Here is a 19,928-nt window from a genome sequence, read left to right as displayed (position 1 = left end):
AACGGTAGGTGCATGTGGCTGCCGCTGCTCACCCGCAGAAAAAACAATTTTGTGATTGTAAAACAACCTTGAGTTTTGAAAGGCGCTGCAAAATCAAATTGATTATTATTATGATTAAATATTACGAACGTATTTTTAAAAAATACTCAAGATATGACCCATTTTTAGTACCCTCACTATTTTTAATAATCATAAACTTGTTTTGTTATAGAAAACTTTGACTTACTCTGCTTTCACCACTGTAAAATATATAAAACTCAATTCATAAATGTGTCATCTAATTGTTGTATATAACTAGTGTGAAAAAAGTGACACAGAAGAGTCAGTGAAAGGAACATATTTGTAAACTCACCTTACGTAACGTAGCTGCTGCGGCGGTAGCGACATGGCTAACGGTGTCAAATGGTTGGAGAAAGCAAACAAAATGGTTTCCAAAGTGTGAATGACGCCAAAGTAGAAAGAAAGATGGAAAGAAAGAAGTATTATCGGAAGTGAGGAGGAACTCATTTCGCACATAAGACAAGGGCAGGACTACAGACAAGCAACCAGGAAGTCTTTCCAAACAAACCAAAAAAAGGGAACTTCAGTACACGAATACAACAAATAACAATCGGTCTTTTAGATAACTTTTTTAAATGCAAAATTGCTGTTTGGGAGCATAAAAACAAAAACAATATCATTTGGTCTCATTTGATGGAAATATGAATACGTCATTATTTTTGCCTATTTTCTTCATTTGTTGTTTCCTTTATTTGTTGTACGATTAAAAAGTGAAATGCAGGCTTTACTTTATCCCTAAAAAGTTTGAAAATACAGGATATCAAAAGTTAATTCGCAAAATGATAACAAAATTCACCACCTCAAAAGTACTGAACTCCCAGAGTCCAGTACCCCCATACCATACTCACCAACATTAAAATACAGTGATACCGTGGCTTACGAACTTAATTGGTTCCCAGACAGTGTGTAAAGCGATAAGTGTGTATCCCAAAAATGTATTTCCCATAGGAAACCATTAAAATGAGAATAATCCATTCCCAGGTCGCCATTAAAAAAAATTATACTTTCTAATTTTCAAGGACAACCGACGTCACTTTTTTGTTTCCTAACTGGTATAGAAAAACGTTTTATAGCATCTAAAATACCCAAAGCACACAGTATGATATTTTTAGTCAAATGCAAAACACCAATAAAAATGACCGAGCCCTGTTTTGAATCGTGAATGGAGGGGGTAATCATGTATAAATGATGCAAGATGGTGACAGAGCACGTCAAACGGATTGCATCATAAATCATCTAACATGTACACAATCAAATTTATGTTACATAAACAATAGTATTCAGTACAGTATTATTCACCGTCAACACAAGTGTCAACGAGGCTCCGCAATCGTCTTCGCTAATGCATTCGTGTGTGTGTGTGTGCGTGTGTGTGTGTGTGAATCACATTGTAGCACATACCAACACGAAAAACATAATCCAGAAAATGTTGATGTTTCTATCTCATCTGAAATATGGGATAATGACTTATTTGTCATGGCTGACAAGTCCATTTCTTGCAGTGGAATCAAAAGTAAATTGTAATGCAAAATGAAGGACAAACAACCCAAGTGTTAGGCTAGAATCCGCTAGATTGTGTGACAGTGCAGTGAAAAGATGTGCTTAAGTATACACAAAGCATTAAAAAAAAAGTTCAGTTTCTTTTGGCTAGCAGACGCCGCTCACTGTGAATAACGGCAATGAGTTTTCAAGCAATCTATTCACTGTCAAGGCCAGGCAGGGAGCACTGATGATTGCATGTGCAAGTGAACACACGAAGAAACGCTTGAGTTTTTTTTCACCCGTGCTATGGGTTCGCTGAGGATTTTGAGCAGGGTTGGATTTTGGATTGCATCTACCCACGGTTGGGTTCATTATTTTGACTGTGGAGATTGGGTTGAAAGTTGCAATTGGGCTACCGTTTTAGAACCAGCATTTTTGGGTTACTTTCAGCCCACTAGTTTCAAGGGTTAAATGGATAGATGAATAAATATTTTTTAAATCCCCTAAATGTACTTCTTTCCAAAATGTAACACTGTGATTGATGTCTTTGCGACATCGCATTGTATCACTCATGCCCCCGGAACATGGATTAAATTTAGGTGATCGTTTGTAAAGTTTTTTTTAACTCATTCACTACCAGACAATGTGTAAAATTGCGTCCAATATCGTGCCAGGGTTTTTGTCATTGTCACTTGAATTTCAGGACCCACAGAATATTGAGTTTTAGGACTACATAAACATTCATTCAATACAGCAAACCTTAGACCAGGGGTGGGCAAACTTTTTGACTCGCGGGCCGCATTGGGTTCTAAAATTTGACAGAGGGGCCGGGCCAGGAGCATTTGGAGGGAGTGTTTGGGCCGGAAATACTCCGAACAAGTTATGTCCATAATTTATAAAATCACTTCAAATGACTTCGACTGAGCGTATTTTACAAAGATTCCACAGCATATAGCTATAGTTTACGTTTTAAGACTTGCGCTGAATATATGAAGTCTTGTTTTCGAGTTGATGACGATCCCCATGTGACGTCACGTTTGGACCGCCCTGACCGAGAAAGCGACATACAATGCATTTTGGGTACTTTGTTTAGTCTGAAAACTTCATGTTAATCCGTGTTGATGGCGAAATTAGAAGGAAAACACATAAATAACGCCATGGTGAATCGTTGTGTGTTGCACCAAGACAACTATTTGATATTCGCTGACACAAATTCCCAGCTGACAAATCAGCCCATTTCCAACGGAGCTTGGGCGCAATCTTCTGCTTTTTCTGGGTGCTACATTGCTGTCATTGACGGCTCGAATTGATATGGGAGGACTCCTAGAATCAATTGCAAACATTTATGCTTTCCTCTTCAGAAGAACAAGAACAAGAAAACATCTTCTCCGAATCTGAAGCCATTGTTTTGATTCTCGAGCAACCTTCTGAAACTGGCCATTTCCGGATTCATTTTGAAGTCATTTTTATTGGTGTTTTTCATTTAACTAAAAATATCAGCCTGCCTGATTTGGGTATTTTAGATGCTATAAAACGTTTTTCTGATGTCAGTGGGAAACAAAAACAAAAAATGGTGCCGGTTGTCCTTTAAATGTAGTATGTACAAACCTCATAGCACAGTAAAAACACTACAACCCAATTTATTAACTGTCTTTCAAATGTGAAAAATATCCCTGATCAGTTAATAAATTTGTCTCAAGGAATATGCAAGATATGGCATTTACAAACTATTTCGCAGATACTTGGAGGAGGAAATGGAAATAGATTAAAATAACATATGCACTGTGATTTATCAAGATTGCGTCTGTTTTTAAGTTTCCATCGAAGGGGCAAAGAAATCAACATTTATTGAAAAATGGAATCACTTTCAACATTCAAAACATATTATTACACAACGAAATATTCAAGCTCAATAATACCTACTTGTGTTAAATTCCGCCAAATCATAGATGGTTTGTCCTGACCGCGCGCTCAACAAACTCCTCACTGACGCTCTCGCCTTCACGCGCTAACAAAACACGTGTACCGTCGCCGAGCACACAAACATAGACTACCTGCAGTTGAAATTTGCATACTCGGCTCGGCAGCCAATCAGAAGCCTGCTTCTTTCTTCCGGACTTTCGCAAGCGTTACAAAGTCGTGCAATTGCATGTCATTTTCCAAAATAGATGCACAGAACCTCAAACTAGAAGAAAGATTCAAAAGAAGCTAACAACATATGTGACGCTACAAAACGTAAATTTACATTAAACCGTGACTGTAAAGTGTACGTGAGACTTATGAAAGGGGCTTAGTGGCTCGTAGGAATCAATGCAAACGTTGCATTGTGCACCACAATGACAATCGACTACTGTAGCAAAATTTACAGCCATGCGCATTTGCCGTAAATTAAGCAAGGTAGCATTTGTAGTTGGTGCATTCTTGATTTAAAAAAAAAAACTTTATACTTTGTGACAATGTTTCTTAATGGGATTGGTCTCATTTTGCTTCAAGTTGGGAAAAATGGGCCAGGCAACTTTTCAGTTATCTGCCCTGTTGTTCGCTAGCTTTTTGTCATGAGTTTTAGACACTGTTTGTACTATAATTTGGGCAAGTTCGGCGGGCCGGATTGAAAAGCCTAACGGGCCGTATGTGGCCCGCGGGCCGTAGTTTGCCCATCCCTGCCTTAGACTCTCTTCTTTCATCCGAAAAAAAAGTTAATTCCTAAATTATATGGGTCTGGAGTTACTTGAGCTTAAAATGAGGGCAGCTGTGCAAAATACAATGCAATCCATACATATTTGTTTATATAGCGTCTTAACAACAGCTGAAGCTGGAACAAAGCACTAACATGGCCATTGTGGAAAAGAAAAAATATTGCCAGAGGCCATGGCCAGCACTTTATCGGCACCCAAACAAGAAAAACAAAACCCGAACAAATTCGGGAATGGCAGTGAATGAGTTAATATGTCTTCTGACTTTAAAGTCCTCAAAAGGGTGAAAGGAAAATGGATGGACGGATGGATAAATGTGGTCAAGAAACGTTATTTTTAATATGGGCTTCTGATATACAGGAGGGTCTGGATCTTATTTTCTGTGATGAACTGAGTTTGTGTAGTTTATCACTTTTCATAGCAAATTACAAAACAGTATAGATGTGAAATTGACAATTTACTGTGTCATTACATAACAAGAGGTTGGCTGCGTAACAGGCCAAACAGCCAGCAACTTGGTGGATTCCTTTTTAAGAACGCGCCCACGGCCGCCCTCACATGCAAAAGCCTTAGCGTGCATGCTAAATATACTGTGGTTAATGCGTGTGCATATTTGGCAAACAGTTGAGGGCCGTGAGTGGTCTCCTGTTTCCCACTCAAGCTGCTTACTGTAGTTAGCTCTGGCTGCCAATGAGCCAATTACGGTAAATGCTGGGCTTGTTGCGGCTGAAATAGCAAAATATATGTGTGAAAAATATTTGCCTATTGGGTTTTTCTTCCAAAAATACATATACTGTATACCGTACATTGTTTTTCTGAAGAGAATATATACACAGTGATACCTCGGCTTACGAACGCCTTGGCTAACAAACTTTTCGGCTCACGAACGTTTAATTCACGAGAATTTAATCTTGGCATACAAACTATTTTTCGGGATACACATGGAGCGCAACAATGAGTGATGTGTCGTTCGTGAACGAGCCCGTTCTGCAAACAAGGAAATGGCAGCGGACTTTTTTTTTGTCCTCTATTCCCCACCCCCAGTCTTCGTTAAAGCCGCACGTGATTGGTCAAGAACGCAGCAGTGGGGAGGGGGGGTTAAAGAAACACAGAGCTGCAATTTAAAATAGATAGGCAGACGACAAAGAGTGTGAAAATGGATAGAAAACTGTGAAATTTGGACTCATTTCAACTTTATTGATGGTTCAAAGGCAGAGTGTAGACTTCAAGGTTAAAATATCTCATCAATCAGGCTCCACAAATAACCCACACAAGCCATCTGTACATTTGATGCAAAAAGCTATCAACCCAGCTAAACAGAACTCAATTGATGAGGAACTAGGTACAATTATTGCAAAGAAAGCACAACAACTTCACTCGGATATCGTCAGGAGGCAACCTGGAAGTTCATCATCCATTGATAATTTCAAGGCTAGCCATGGATGGTTCGAGAAATTTAAGCGTCGTACAGGGATCCATAGTGGCATTTGTCTGGGAGTTGCGTGTGTGTCTATAAAGTCTCGTGATATCGATAGTACTGCTTATTACGATACTATTTCTATGAACGCAAGGAGAAAATTTACATGCCACAGTGCAGAGGTCGCCGGTTCTCTGCCTCCTCCGGCCTCCCTGTGTGGAGTTTGCATGTTCTCCCCTGGCCCGCGTGGGCAAAAATGTTATTTGTACTGTATGCCTGATATCATCGTAAGTTAGTGCCCAACTGTATCACGTTTAATGGATATTTGACTAAACTACCAACAAACATTGATCAAAATGTGCTTGAAGCTTGTATCTTATCCTGTATGTTACCATGGAAACGTGTCCCGTCCTCATAACTCAGGGTGAACCTGATGCGTGTTCATTCCTCCAGCTGACAGGATGGTGATGACGGACCTGTTGAAAGCGGAGGAGATCAAGAAAGGGCTTGATGCCTTTGCAGGTTGGTTGATGTGCAGTACTGTGAAAAAAAAATAATTTGTATTTATCACATCAAAGGGGATTTCAAACGTGAAATGTTAAGGCCACAACATTGACTTTATTCACATAGTAATTTGGAAAGCATATTTTGTTTATGTCGGTTGTCTTTGCTAAATATTTAATTTGTTGAATGATCTCCAAATTAACCTTTTTTTTTTGTTTTAAAATTTAGCCTAATTGGCTTAACTCATTCACTGCCAGACATGTGCAAAAATGTGTCCACTCCAGTGCCAGGGTATTTGTCATTGTCACTCGAATTTCAGGACCCACAGAATATTCTTTCAGGACTACATGCACATTCAATGCAGTGATAGAAACTTTAGACTCTTTTTTCATCAGAAATGCAATGCATACATTTTGCTTTAGATAGCAATTTACCAATAGCTGAGGCTGGAACAAAGCGCTAACATGGAAAAAAAGGGAAATGTTGCCCCCTTATGGAAAAGAAAAAAAAAACATTGCCAAAGGCCATTGCCAGGACCCAAACAAGAAAAAACAAAACCCGACAAATTCGGGATTAACGCTCTACGTCATATTATCAATTCCCAGATAAATTCGTGAATGGCAGTGAATGTGTTAATCAAGTGGCCTTTGCGATTTTACTCAGCAAAGAGCAAATATGTTAAAATTCTGGACAATTATTGATGTGTGGGTAGCACGCGTATGCTGAAAGACATCTGGATGAATAATAATAGACTCTTTGACCTACTTGTTTATTTTGCCGAGTAGCAGAGACGTTCAACCCGAAAAAGTTCTTCGACCTGGTGGGAATGACGGCAATGTCTGCCGAGAGCGTTAAACAAGTCTTCCGGGTTCTGGATGTGGATGGAAGTGGCTTCATCGAAGAGGAGGAACTCAAGTGAGACAAACATGACTAACTTTGCTGCTGTGAAATGTAAATTTCTCCACTGCGAGACTAATAAAGGCAAATCCAATCCAAATCCAATCCAATCCAAAATATCTGACAGGTGTTTTTATAAGCTGCTGGGAAATATTTTCTGTTGTGCAGATTTGTGCTGAAGGGCTTCTCCGATGAAGGCAGGGACTTGACAGACGATGAGACAAGAGTGTTTCTCAAAGCCGCAGACAAAGATGGCGACGGCAAGATCGGCATTGACGGTGAGAGACGGAGGGAAGCTTTTGATTGCAACCCTTACTGTCCCGATGAGAACATACAGGAAGAGAGTCGTACACGTTACTAACATGAAGCATGACTAAGTCTTAAAGAGACTTTCTCCAATGAAATGTTAAAAAAAACAGATAAGATAGACACGGAGAGGGAGCGGGGATAGAGAGAGTGAGAGTCAGAGTGAAAGATAGAGAGAGTGAGAGAGGCAGAGAGGCGGAGAGGAAGAGTCAGAGTGGGATTCAGAGTGACAGAGAGGCAGAGAGAGCACAAGAGGGACAGAGGAAGAGAGAGACAGAGAGTAAGAGAGAAAGAGACAGAGAGCGAGAGAGACAGAGAGAGAGACATAGAGAAAGAGAGAGTCAGAGTGAGAGTCAGAGTAAGAGAGAGTGCGAGAAAGAGAGGAAGGGAGAGTCAGAGAGAAAGAGAGAGTGTTCAAGAGAGACCAAGAGAGATCGAGAGAGAGCAAGAGAGACAGAGAGAGAGCGAGACAAAGAAAGTGAGAGATAGACACAGATAAAAAGAGAGAGAGAGAAAAAGAGTCAGAGTGAGAGAGAGGCAGAGTGCGAGAGGAAGACAGAGAGAGGGGAAGAGAGAGGAAGAGAGAAAGTCAGAGTCAGAAAAAAAGAGATCAAGAAAGATCGAGAGAGAGCGAGAGAGTGAGATAGAGGGAGCCTGAGAGACAGAGAGAGAGAGAGGTTGGATCAGTGGTTAGCGCGTTGGCTTCAGGGTGAAAAGATGCCAGTTTCACTTTCAGCTCCTTGCTGCGTCTTTATGTGCACAGGCAATTAAAAAAATTGGAACGTCGTTAGTGAAAAGAAAAAAAAATCCACCATTTTCTTCATGTCAGCATGAAGAAAATGCTTATTTCTGAAAAGAATACAACAGTAGTCAAAATCAAGGTTTAGTTCCAATTATGACCTATAGGGGGCGGTCGATGATCACTTTCAAACTTGTACATCGACATTCATTTTCTTCCTCACCAGAGTTCGAAGCAATGGTGCATGAGTAGGAGACAGCGAGACGTCCTCCTTCTTTCCCACCTCCCTGAATTCATAGATTATACCTCCCACCATCAAACTTCTCTCACCTCTCCGGGAGGGGGGGGGGGGGGGGCAAACCGACGCATGGAGTGGGACTGACGACAACAGGCAACATCCTACAGGAGGTGTTACCACATTTGGGTTTCATGTGTTTTTTGTTTGACATCAAATCTTCTGTATCGGGTAACAATCATTCTTGATGAGCTCATAAAGATAGCTTGGTGCTAGTGTTGTTGTATTCCAAATGATTATTTTTCATATCTGTTCATCATTTCATGGTTTTGGTCACATGTCAATGCACCTCCTTCTCTTTGCTCAAATCCACCTCGAAATGACACAATAAACACAACCAAGAAATGAGAGACGAAATAAAGAAATGATAACAAAGGTGTGATATTACCTTTACTTGCTATTAAAAAAAATGTCTCATTTTCGGACTTACAGAATAGAAAATGAAAGTATTGGAGACAATTGGGATTTGTAACCCATGCACTGATATCCCCGAATTTCTTCGAGATTTGAAAATATGACGTGGAGCGCCATTTCCGAATTAGTTCGGGGTTTGGTTTTTCTTGTGCGGGGGGGGGGGGGGGGTGCGCCTCTGGCCATGTTATTTTTCCTTCCACGAGGTGTAGCATTTGCCTTTTGTACAGCTGCCCCTACTTGCACTTTATATCAAATCAAAACAAGGGCACAGAAAAATCGTACCGGACCCTCTGCACCCTGCCCACCACCTTTTCCAGGCAGGCGCAACCGATCCATGCGCATCAAATCCAGCAGACATTTAAACAGCTTCTTCCTCCAAGCCATTAACTCTCTAAACAGTAACTCAAATACAGTGATACCTTGGCTTACGAACTTAATTGGTTAGTTAGTGTGTGTAAGGCAAAAAGTGCGGATCCCTAAAATTAATTTCCCATAGGAAACCATTAAAATGAGAATAATACGTTCCCAGGGCCCCATAAAACATAATTTTATGCTTTCTAATTTTCTAAGCCTTAAAACTACACAAAATATACCTTATTTTATGTATAATAAATGTGCTATGGTATTATAAACTGTATAAAGAAATAAACTGTACTATATAATAATAAAGTCATTTTATTTACCTTTGTGATGGTCGTTGATGGCTTGATGGAATGGCGTGGCCGGTCTTTCACCATCTTGAGGAATGATCCCTTCTAAGTGCTTTCTCTGTGATAGTTGTATCCAGTTCCTCATCAATTGTGTTCTGTTTAGCTGGGTTGATAGCTTATTGCATCAAGTGTACAGATAGCTTGTGCGGGTTGTTTGTGGAGCCTGATTGATGGGATATTTTAACCTTCCAGTCTACACTCTGCTTTTGAACTATCAAAGTTGAAAGGAGTCCAAATTTCACTGTTTTCTACCCCTTTTCTCGCCATTTTTTTTTTCATTTTTGTTTTTTTGTCCAAAGCTCTATCGTCTCCCATTCGTGTGTGTGTTTTCTAACTCTCTCTCTCTCTGTCGTCTGCTTGACTCTTTAATGTTTAACCCCCCCTCCAATGCTGCGTTCTTGACCAATCACGTGGCTTTAACCGAAGACGCCATTTTGTTTTTTGGAGAACGGCCTCACTCTCTCTCTGTCTGCAACCCCCACCCCTCACTGCTGCGTTCTTGACCAATCACGTGGCTTTAACCGAAGACTGGGGGCGGGGAATAGAGGACAAAACAGTCGGCCACCATTTCCTTGTTAGGAGAACGGCTCGTTCACAAACGACACATCACTCATTGTGGCAGCTCCGTGTGTATCCCGAAAAATAGTTTGGATGCCAAGGTAAAATTGTCATAAGTGTAACGTTCGTAAACCGAAAAGTTCGTGAGCTAAGGGGTTCGGAAACCGAGGTATCATTGTATAACTGTATAGTGCCGCTTTGCAAATTTTTTATGATGATACTAGTGCAGCGTGTTCTATCGGAGATAAATTCCTTGTGTGTTCTACACACCTGGCCAGTAAAAATGATTCTGATATTATTCCAGAGACATAGAATTTAGGAAGTACTGTAACTCTTTTTCTGGTGAAATAAGAGAGTCTAATGTTTCTTATGCTGCATCGAATGTTTACGTAGTCCTAGAAGTCAATATTCCGTGAGTCCTGCAATTTGAGTGAAAATGACAAAAACAGTGGCATGGGAGTGGACAAATTTTAGCACGCCTGGCAATGAATCACTTCATAACCAAATAAAATATGTTTCATGAGGATGCTTTCAATTCAGATGCGTACTATCTATCTGCGACCAGGCTCCTCTAAATTGTGATGACAAACCAACGTGACCTCGAGCTGATCCAAAGTGGAAGTGAACCAGTCAGGTGAAACTAAGAACATAATGGTGGCATAGCAACAGGAAAAAAATAAAAACAAAAATAAAATTTGCTATCAGTCCAGTCTACAACACATTGGTTTGAGTGAGTTAACAGGGTGTTAGCAGTTAGCTAACATATTTTCAATGTCGTAGTACTCGACTGCTACATCAACGAAGGCCAACTTTGCTTCGGGTTATATATTGTTTCCTTTACATGGGTGTGGTTTACAGTGAAATATTTGTATATTTATTACCATTTCATGTATTAATTTATTTATTTTTATGGATTGAGAAAATGCCCTCACACACGGGTTTTGCAGCCAAGTTCAATTTTTTCCTGTCTAAAAGTCGTTACTTTCCAGATACGCTACCCATTATTCAATCCCTTTAGATCTGCTACAATTATTCAACTAAACATGTAACAGTTTTGTCTCATCAGTGCCGCCTCATGTACAAAACCTGAGTCTTGCCCGGTGCGATCAATCGATGTGAGGGGCGGATCGGTCGTCCGTCTTCGTGGGGCGAAGCTTCACGGTGGCAAATGGGTTTGTGCCTCTGAAACGAGAGGATGATGGTAAATGTCACATGATCCCTGGCAGCGTTTGTTATTGTCCATGCGCACATGTGCACGCACACACACACACACACACACACACACACACACACACACACACACACACACACACACACACACACACACACACACACACACACACACACACACATACATACATACATATATATATATATATACGGCAATATCCCATCCGGATGTGAAGACCGTCATGTTGAACTCTGATCAATAATGTAATTGATTAAAAGGTGTGTTGCAAGACTTATTACAGAAAATCGAGTCAAGTCAATACGAGTTAATTGACCATGACTTTCGTTGATCGATTATCCCGTGGTGAGCGGTGTGTGTAAAGTGTTACAGTAATCCCTCGTTTTTCACAGTTAATGGGGACCAGGACCACCCACGATAGAAGGAAATCCGCAAAGTAGAGTTATTTATTAACAACCCACATAAATAAAAGCTCATAAATAGAGCTTTGAAGATCCTATTTGAGATTCAAGGATCATATTATTTGACAAAATCTGCGAAAGTGAGAACGGCAACGTGAAAACTGGCTCAGAGCCAAGAAGCAGAACAACGACAACGCTTAACATCACCTGTTCATTTTAACTCAGTCGCTGCCATTCCCGAATTTATTCAGGAATTGAAAAAGTGTGACGAAAGCGCTGGTCAGACCTCTGGCAATGCTTTTCCCCTCCACGAGGGGGAAGCACTTGCCTTTTGTCCAAGTTAGGGCTTTGTTACAGCTTCAGTTGTTGTTAAAGCGCTATATAAATCAATATTTATGTATTGTATTTTGTACAGCCGCCCCCATTTCAAGCTCAGATAACTCCAGACCCATATAACTGGGGAATTAACTCTTTTATTTCTGATGAAAGAAGAGATTATAAGGTTTCTTAGGCCGAATTCAATGTTTATGTAGTTCTAAAACTAAAAATTAATGTAACTCCTGCAATTTGAGTGAAAATGACAAAAACCTTGGCACTGGAGTGGACACATTTTTGCACATGGTCTGGCAGTGAATGAGTTAAAACACTGTCAATCAAATTACCTGGGAAATAAAGGATTCTCGGGTGGGCCGTTGGGTGACATAGCCTAGAAAAACGAGTCAATTACTTTTTTAGCATTAATCATTTCAATGTCCTTTAGTACCTGTCCGTCAGGGGCGGGAGAGACCCGTCGCAAATCTACAGAGCCCCGTCGGAGATTCTGAAGAGGAGGTGGTGGTGGTGGTGGAGGTGGCACCTCAGGTATGGTCTTTGTATAAATGGCTTTCGTCTCTACCACCTGTTCCAACTTTTTCTCGGGGAGAGGAGAAATGGGCCGGAAGTCCACCGATGCTCTTCGACTGGGCGTTACCGGCGGTGGGACATCGCCGTAGTTTCTGCTTTCTGATTGGTCATTTTGGGTATCGCCGGGGTCCAGTAGGTTGTTCATACTGCTACTTCGGACAGAACCGCCACTGATAAGGTAGAGGAATATCAGATGATGTTTATTGTAAAAAAGTAAGCACAAAAAAGGTGCTCAAATGATGTCACCTGGCGGAATCATCGATGGGTCCCACATAAGCAGCGGGAAACCATCCTTGTCTGGAGAAGAATCAAACCATTGAAGGTGACAACTCCTTCACAAATGTCATATTCCATAGCCAGGAAAACGCACCTTAAACCGTTGTCGGTGCGACCGTAGAACCATCCGTTGCGCGGTTCCTGGACCAGCACGGTGACCGTTTCCCCTCGGTTGAAAGGAAGCAGTTTAGGGTTGGATGAGGTGGGGTGAGATACCAGGGCCTTCATGGGACGCCCTCTTCCCAGACCGAGAGATTCTCCCACTGAGCTGGAGCGCGAGCGGCTGGGGAGGGGTGATGGTGCTGGGGAAAAGACAGATATTATCGTATTTTCCGGACTATAAGGCACACCCCCAATGAATGGTGTTATTTCTAAACTTTTTCCATATATAAGGCGCACCGGACTGATTAGAAGGTGCACCTTCAATGAATGACATGTTTAAAAAATGTTTGAGTATATAAGGCGCGTCACATTATGAGGCGCTACAGTGGATGTTGGGGTTACGTTATGCACCCATTAGGCAGTTTTGTGCTAAATTGAATGTCAACAAAACAGTCAGGTTTCACCATCATTTTCTTTTTTTATGTCAAACACAAAAATAGAAATTGCAGATTAGTATACTGTGTGGTATTCATTTTTATGAGCTCAGAAATATTCAGGGTTTTATCAGTTTATCACAATAATAAATAACATTTTCGGAGATTACCGTATTTTCCGGTGTATAAGGGGCAGCCAAAAGCCTTGATTTTATTCAAAAGATGACGCTGCGCCTTTTACGCAGGTGCGCCTTATATGTGAAGTCATATTGAGCCACAACAGGCTCACAACTACTGTCAGCAGTCACGATTCCATTTCCCCCGTAAAAGAAGTAGCACGTAACCCAGGCTCTCCTGTAGCGCCTTATAATGTGGTAAGCCTTATATTTGGAAAACCTTAAATATATTTTTATATTATATTTGAATAACCTTTTCATTCATTTCAGGTGCGCCTATATATTGAAAAACTTTGAAAATACACCATTCATTGAGGGTGCGCCGGTGCGCCTTATACACCGGAAAATACGGTACCAATCTTCCTTCTTTAATACCTTTGTTCCTTAAGAGGTTTTCATGGAATATTTTGGACTTAAAATGTTCATAAATCAACAAATGTTGTTTTTGTTAAGACAATAAATACAAAAACAAGCAAAAAAATCTCACATTTTAATCATTGTGCCAAAAATGGAAATTTCAAGTGAAATTGAGAAAAAAATTCCACCAGGAGCAGTAATTTTAAGAGATTACCGAAAGGAAACGGCGTTTTATATATGGGGCAAATGGAGTCAGTGGCCTGTTGTAGCTTGTAGCTCAATATTACTTCACATATAAGGTGCACCAGATTATAAAGCGTAGGATCATCTTTTGAAGAAAATGAAGACTTTTGTGTTCGCTTTATATGCTGGAAAATACAGTACACAAGACCTACAAGATATTCCCATGATTGTACCAGGTACACAAGCTCACTTGTAATTTTATTAGGACTCCCGTGTGAAAAACTTTCAACCAGCAGGGGGTAGCAACACACTTAGTGTATCATAAACAGTAAAAATAATAAGACTGCACTTAGAAAAACGTGTGCCTCAAATGCCATAAAAAAAAGACTAAGAATGAAATTGTTTGTATCCTCTTTCCCACCTCGCGAAGGCACCTTCCCCAGCGCCTGTTGCTCTCGCCTGGCCCAGGACATGTCGTCATCTCTGGCTACAGTCTGTAACAAGGAGCTCACAGAGCCTCGCAACTGCAGGGAATAATAATAATAATAATAATAATAATAATAATAATAATAATAATAATAATAATAATAATAATAAGAATAAGAAGAAGAAGAAGAAGAAGAAGAAGAAGAAGAAGAAGAAGAATACATTTCATTTATAAGCGCCTTTCAAAACTCTCAAGGACACTTTACAGTCACAGAAAGGCCACACGGTTTAGAGGTTTTATTTTGAACAAGTTTCCTTTTGACAATAATACCTGTGCTTCTTGGTCCAAATTTGTGGGAGTCCGAGATCCAGATCTGGTCTTGTTGATTATCTCCTTCCATCCTTCTGCTTTATACTGAAGAGCCATGCCTGTCTGAATTCAGATGAGAAAGGTGATGGCCTCATTAAATTCTGGTCTGATCAAACAGCAACAAGCAGAAAATGGCCTGCGGTTGTTGGCTTATTAACTCATTTGCTGCCATTCCCAAATTTATTCGGGTATTGAAAAGTGACGTGGAGCGCCATTCCCAGTTTTTTCTTGCAGGGATACCGATAAAGCGCTGGTCAGACCTCTGAAAATGGTTTATTCCTTTAATAATAAATTTCATTTATGAGCGCCTTTCAAAACTCTCAAGGTCACTTTACTTTAGCGATTGTTTACAGCTTCAGCTGTTGTTACAGCGCTATATAAATCAACATTGTATTGTATTTTGTACAGCTGCCCCCATTTCAAGCTCGGATAACTCCAGACCCATATTATTTAGGAATTAACATTTTTTCTGATAAAAGTCTAAGGTTTCTAACGCTGTATTGAATATTTATGTAGTCCTTAAGGGACAACCGACGGCACTTTTTTGTTTCCTAACTGACATCAGAAAAACGTTTTATAGCATCTAAAATACCTAAAACACGCAGTATGATATTTTTAGTCAAATGCAAAACACAAATAAAAATGACTTAAAGGACAACCGACATCTCCGGACAAGTTGTGTCTATAATTTGTAAAATGGCTTCAAATTACTTATACTGAGCGTATTTTACAAAGATTCCACCGCATATAGCTATATTTTAGGTTTTACGGCTCGTACTGAATATTCCGGAAGTCTTGTTTTTGAGTTGGTGACGAGTCCGTACGTGACGTCACTGAAGGAACGCCCCTGACCGAAAAAAAGGACACATTGTAGCAGTCCTTCCATCACGCCAATGCTTGTTTGGTCTGAAAACCTCGTGTTGCACCAGAAAGAGCCAGAAGAGGGCGTCCAGGCTCCATGTAACGAATTTATCAGCCTGTGGAAACGGGCTGATTAATTCCTCACAGGAGCTCGGTGACCATTTTCTGCCTCTTTTTGGGTGAGACATTTCCGCCCAATGTTGCCTCAAAATGGCATGGAATAAATTCTTTAATCGATTGCAAACATGTATGCTTTCTTCTTCAGAACTATTTGAATAATATTCATAACTGGATGTTTAACAAGAAAGCATATTCTTCGAATTTGAAGCCATTGTTTTGATTCTCCAGCAATGCAAGGCGTCTTGGCGTGACATCACGAACTGGGGGCGGGACTTTCTGAAAATGCCCAATTCACAGCTCAATTTTTTTGCAGATTTTGGACACTTTAAGTCATTTTTATTGGTGTTTTGCATTTGAATAAAAATATCATACTGCGTGTTTTGGGTATTTTAGATGCTATAAAACGTTTTTCTGATGTCAGTTAGGAAACAAAAAAGTGACGTTGGTTGTCCTTTAAATTCAATGTTCTGTGGGTCCTGCAATTTGAGTGAAAATGACAAAAACCCTGGCACGGGAGTGGACACTATTTTGCACATGGTCTGGGATACATTTAATGGCATATCCATGAAAGATATTTTTTTCTGTAAATAATGAATACAAAATACCAATTTAACGTTGTACAGAAATTGAAGAATATTTGTTAAATTAAAATTATTACTGATTTAATTATAATGAAATTAATTACACCTGCCAACATCAAATTTTAATTTATATTAGACACCGATTTTAAAAAGTTACAATGTTTTTGATATACTTTACTTATTGTTAAATCTGAACATTAGATTTTACAATGGATGACCCAAGATGGGTTAATGCTCTTGCTTATTTGCGACTAAGTTGTTTTTGCATCATTTCTAAGAACGTTACGTCTGCTCACTAGAAAGTTGCATTTTGGGTGTATATGTACGTGCACTGATACCTTGTTAACCAAAAAAATAAGTGATTGGGTTAAGCCACAGTGTTTCTCTGCCAGGAGACGATATCGCCTCTCCTCCTCCTTCAGAATCTCCTGCTGGCTCTGCTTCAAGTACTGCATGTAGTCGCTGCTCTCCTAGACACAAGTGCATACGCAACTTGTGTCTCTCCACAAAACACAGCTGCCCTAAAAATAATGTTTCAAGATGTTACCAGAGAGTCCCTGAAAGCTCCCCGTCTGAGCTGTTTTTCCAAAGCCTCCGCCTGGTTCCTCACTTCCAGTTCATACACTCGGCGGCTATCCTGCTAACCCAACGCAAAAAACAATGTGAGCGTCGTTGAAACGGATTTCCGGTGTTACACAAAGCCTCACGTCGATGTACTCTTCATCCAATTTGACGTTCTTCTCCATGGCTTGTAACACCTCCACCTGGAACCATTGGAACTGCAGCAGGCACAACGCTAGAATCAGTAGCCCATCATTTTTTAGTGGCTTATCCATTTATGCTTACGTGCCATGAGGATACATGTGCGGATTTATGAATTATGGGTACTGACCACTCCCTCCATCTCAGTTGTGAGTCGCCGTTGTGTGTCAGATATCTGGATCAGGACATCCCCTGAAAAAGGACAACTGATAACTAATTCGATCGATTTTCCATTGAGCTTGTCAGCTGAAAATGGTTAATTTGCAGGAGACCTCCAAAATGCATATTTGTGATACTGCTAACAGTGTGCCATCAAAGAGAGAAAGTCATTCTCAACGCTTCAGATTGGTTGATAATTTGTCCGTCTTGATTTTTGAAAATTCTGGAATTTTCCACAATTCAGCTGAGCTTTCAACCTGATGCCGACAATATTCCAGCTGCCTTGGGGCGAGAATAATGATAAGTACACAAAGAGACATAATTCATAGTGGACCACTATTAACAAATGTAAACAAACAAATAAACAAATAGCTAGCTACCTAGCTAGCTAGGTAGATAGATAGCGAGCAAGGTAGCTAGCTAGCTAGCAAGGTAGGTAGCTAGCTAGACGGACACACAGACAGTTGGTTACACATATGTAAAACGTATAAACTATAGGAACTGACAAGGGACCTACATAATGTGTCGTTCTTTGAAAAAAAATCTAAACAGGCATTCAATCAGCAAATAGCTAGCAAATCATAACAATACTAATAATACATTTGATTTATAAGCGCCTTTCAAAACTCTCAAGGTCACTTTACAATCACTGGATCAGTTTTTCTGTGGGTGAGCAGTGGTTGCCACACACGCCAGCGTTTACTCAATCCGGAATAACTCAAATAAATAAAAAGCTAGCTAGCTAGCCATCAGATAGTCAATAGATAGCCAGCCAGCCAGCTAGCTAATAGATAGCCAGCTGGAGATAGAGCTAACAGACAGACAGCTAGCTAGCCAACATATAGCCAATAGATAGCCAGCCAACCAGCTAGCTAACAGATATGTAATTGATAGCCAGCCTGCTGGATAGATAGCCAATAGATAGCCAGCTATTAGCTTGCTAGCTAGCTGAATAGATAGCCATATAGCTAATAATTAGTCAATAGATAGCCAGCCAGCTAATGTAAGACGAATCTGCAGAAACAAAATATTTCAATCTCATAAATTTAATACAATTTTTAAAAAAAGATGGCCGCCAACCAAGTGCTAAAATCCTTTTGAAAGCAACATGCCGCTGGTGTGGATCCATAAAGTAGATTGGGGCTGACTGAATGTGCATGTTTTTCAAAAGGGGATGTGTGGGGGGGCTCTCAATAATTTAGCATGCGTCACTCAATCGGACCACTCATCAAGCTGCAGTGCGTTGACCTTCTCAAGTTATCTAAAGTAGCAAAGGCACGTGCGCTCTCACCAACAGAACCAGCCACGTGCGACTGAATACAATGGCGGGTTTCAGTGGTCATCGGGATAGTGACGCCAGTGGAAAATAATGGAAGTCTTTCATGCGCTTACACAAGTGTAGTCATGACAGGCCTTTTTTCCCATAATTTACCGAGGGAACGAGAAGATAGCGTGTGAATAGCCTGGTCGCCCATCTTGGCTAGAGCGCTGAAGTAGGCCTCACTACAAACACCTAATGCTGTAAACAAAAACAGAAGACATATGAAACTGTTATCAAATGTAGAATCCATGTGTGGATCATTGGTTTTCACACCCACCCTGGAAAGCTTTGACATAGCTGTTACCCAACGCAACAAGCTTCTCAAGGCCAGGGTTGAAATGTCCCATCAGGTTCTGCAGTTCACGACAAAAAAATTAAAAATCTGATTATTATTGATGAAAAAGTTTCTTCAGCCGTCATCTGTGTTGGACGTTTCGCTCCTCAGCTGAACAGCTTCGTCAGCGAACTAAAGTTGTGCTGGTAGCTCCAGCCCTCTATATCCATCCCAAATGGACTGAGGTGGTAATGCCAGACCTCTGTTACCAGGTTATCACGTAGGCTTCGTCATGTTGATGAGGTGATACCGGGGCGAATGGGGCAGTCAGAGCCAGTCATAACATAATCAGACAGAACCAAAGAAGTAATTTACACATTAGCTTGAGGGAGTAGTCCACTTCTCCCTCCAACCTTAGAGCAGAGACCAACTGAGCAGAGGTAGGGCACCGCCACCTCTGTCCATTAGGGACATAGGGCCAGAGCTACCATCACATTTTTAGTTCGCTGACAAAACTCTTCGGATGAGGTGTTACAGATGACTGCTGAAGAAACCTTTAAATGGATGGACCACTCCTGTACGACTGAGAGCCTACACAGATAAAATTATTATTATTATTATTACAGTAAAGTCTCGTTATATCGATATTCTCAGGAGTCGGAAAAAATATCGATATAACCGGACTATCGATATATCCGATCCTGCGGCATGTATTCTCCTTGCGTTCATAGAAATAGTATCGTAATAAGCAGTACTATCGATATAACCGCTATCGATATAACGAGACTTTACTGTATATATCAAAATGTGGTTGGGAGACAAAAATAAATAAAAAGTTGGTACTCACGGAATAGACAGATAAGGTTGATCTGTGCAGCTGGTCACTGCTGGTTTCTGACATGGTGCCCGATGGGTGAGCAAATATGAAATTGAAATATGGGACAGCTTCAAGAGAGGG

At 40.5% G+C, this 19,928-nt stretch overlaps 3 protein-coding genes across 6 annotated transcripts in view; 1 reads left to right on the top strand and 2 right to left on the bottom strand.

Annotated features, from left to right (window-relative positions):
• The window catches only part of ncf4 (neutrophil cytosolic factor 4), a 20,556-nt gene extending 20,046 nt beyond the window's left edge, over nucleotides 1-510 (bottom strand). Inside the window, exon 1 of the mRNA XM_089006715.1 lies at nucleotides 353-510. Coding sequence (XP_088862841.1) covers nucleotides 353-507 — 155 coding nt within the window. The 5' untranslated portion in view covers nucleotides 508-510. The remainder of the gene's footprint in view (nucleotides 1-352) is intronic.
• pvalb7 (parvalbumin 7) overlaps nucleotides 1-11,151 on the top strand; it is a 24,512-nt gene extending 13,361 nt beyond the window's left edge. The window contains exons 2-5 of one of the 2 annotated variants that reach the window (XM_089006716.1): nucleotides 6,106-6,174; nucleotides 6,942-7,071; nucleotides 7,222-7,331; nucleotides 8,325-11,151. In XM_089006716.1, the coding sequence (XP_088862842.1) occupies nucleotides 6,106-6,174; nucleotides 6,942-7,071; nucleotides 7,222-7,331; nucleotides 8,325-8,350 (335 nt within the window). In that variant the 3' untranslated portion in view covers nucleotides 8,351-11,151. Of the gene's footprint in view, nucleotides 1-6,075; nucleotides 6,175-6,941; nucleotides 7,072-7,221; nucleotides 7,332-8,324 lie in introns of both variants that reach the window. The other variant, XM_089006718.1, reaches the window with a different exon arrangement.
• On the bottom strand, nucleotides 5,358-19,928 carry baiap2l2b (BAR/IMD domain containing adaptor protein 2 like 2b). 3 transcript variants are annotated; one of them, XM_089006714.1, is made up of 15 exons: nucleotides 19,818-19,928; nucleotides 18,974-19,049; nucleotides 18,808-18,894; nucleotides 17,347-17,408; nucleotides 17,162-17,233; nucleotides 17,002-17,091; nucleotides 16,793-16,924; nucleotides 14,854-14,955; nucleotides 14,518-14,620; nucleotides 12,939-13,146; nucleotides 12,815-12,865; nucleotides 12,429-12,738; nucleotides 12,328-12,371; nucleotides 11,162-11,257; nucleotides 5,358-6,128 (listed from the first exon to the last, which is right to left on the bottom strand). In XM_089006714.1, the coding sequence occupies exons 1-14, from the start codon at nucleotides 19,869-19,871 to the stop codon at nucleotides 11,182-11,184; spliced, it is 1,467 nt and encodes a 488-aa protein (XP_088862840.1). In that variant the 5' UTR covers nucleotides 19,872-19,928; the 3' UTR covers nucleotides 5,358-6,128; nucleotides 11,162-11,181. The 3 variants fall into 3 exon arrangements, with proteins under 3 accessions (XP_088862840.1, XP_088862838.1, XP_088862839.1); XM_089006712.1 differs by lacking the exons at nucleotides 12,328-12,371; nucleotides 18,974-19,049; nucleotides 19,818-19,928 and having other exon boundaries at nucleotides 18,808-18,889; XM_089006713.1 differs by lacking the exons at nucleotides 12,328-12,371; nucleotides 18,808-18,894; nucleotides 18,974-19,049; nucleotides 19,818-19,928 and having other exon boundaries at nucleotides 17,162-17,250; nucleotides 17,347-17,409.

This window comes from Hippocampus bargibanti, linkage group LG10 (genome assembly GCF_051943395.1).
Source record: "Hippocampus bargibanti isolate YZ-2025 linkage group LG10, ASM5194339v1, whole genome shotgun sequence".
NCBI lineage: Eukaryota > Metazoa > Chordata > Actinopteri > Syngnathiformes > Syngnathidae > Hippocampus > Hippocampus bargibanti.
Note: the sequence above shows the minus strand (reverse complement) of the source record. Positions and strands in the feature narration are given on the sequence as shown.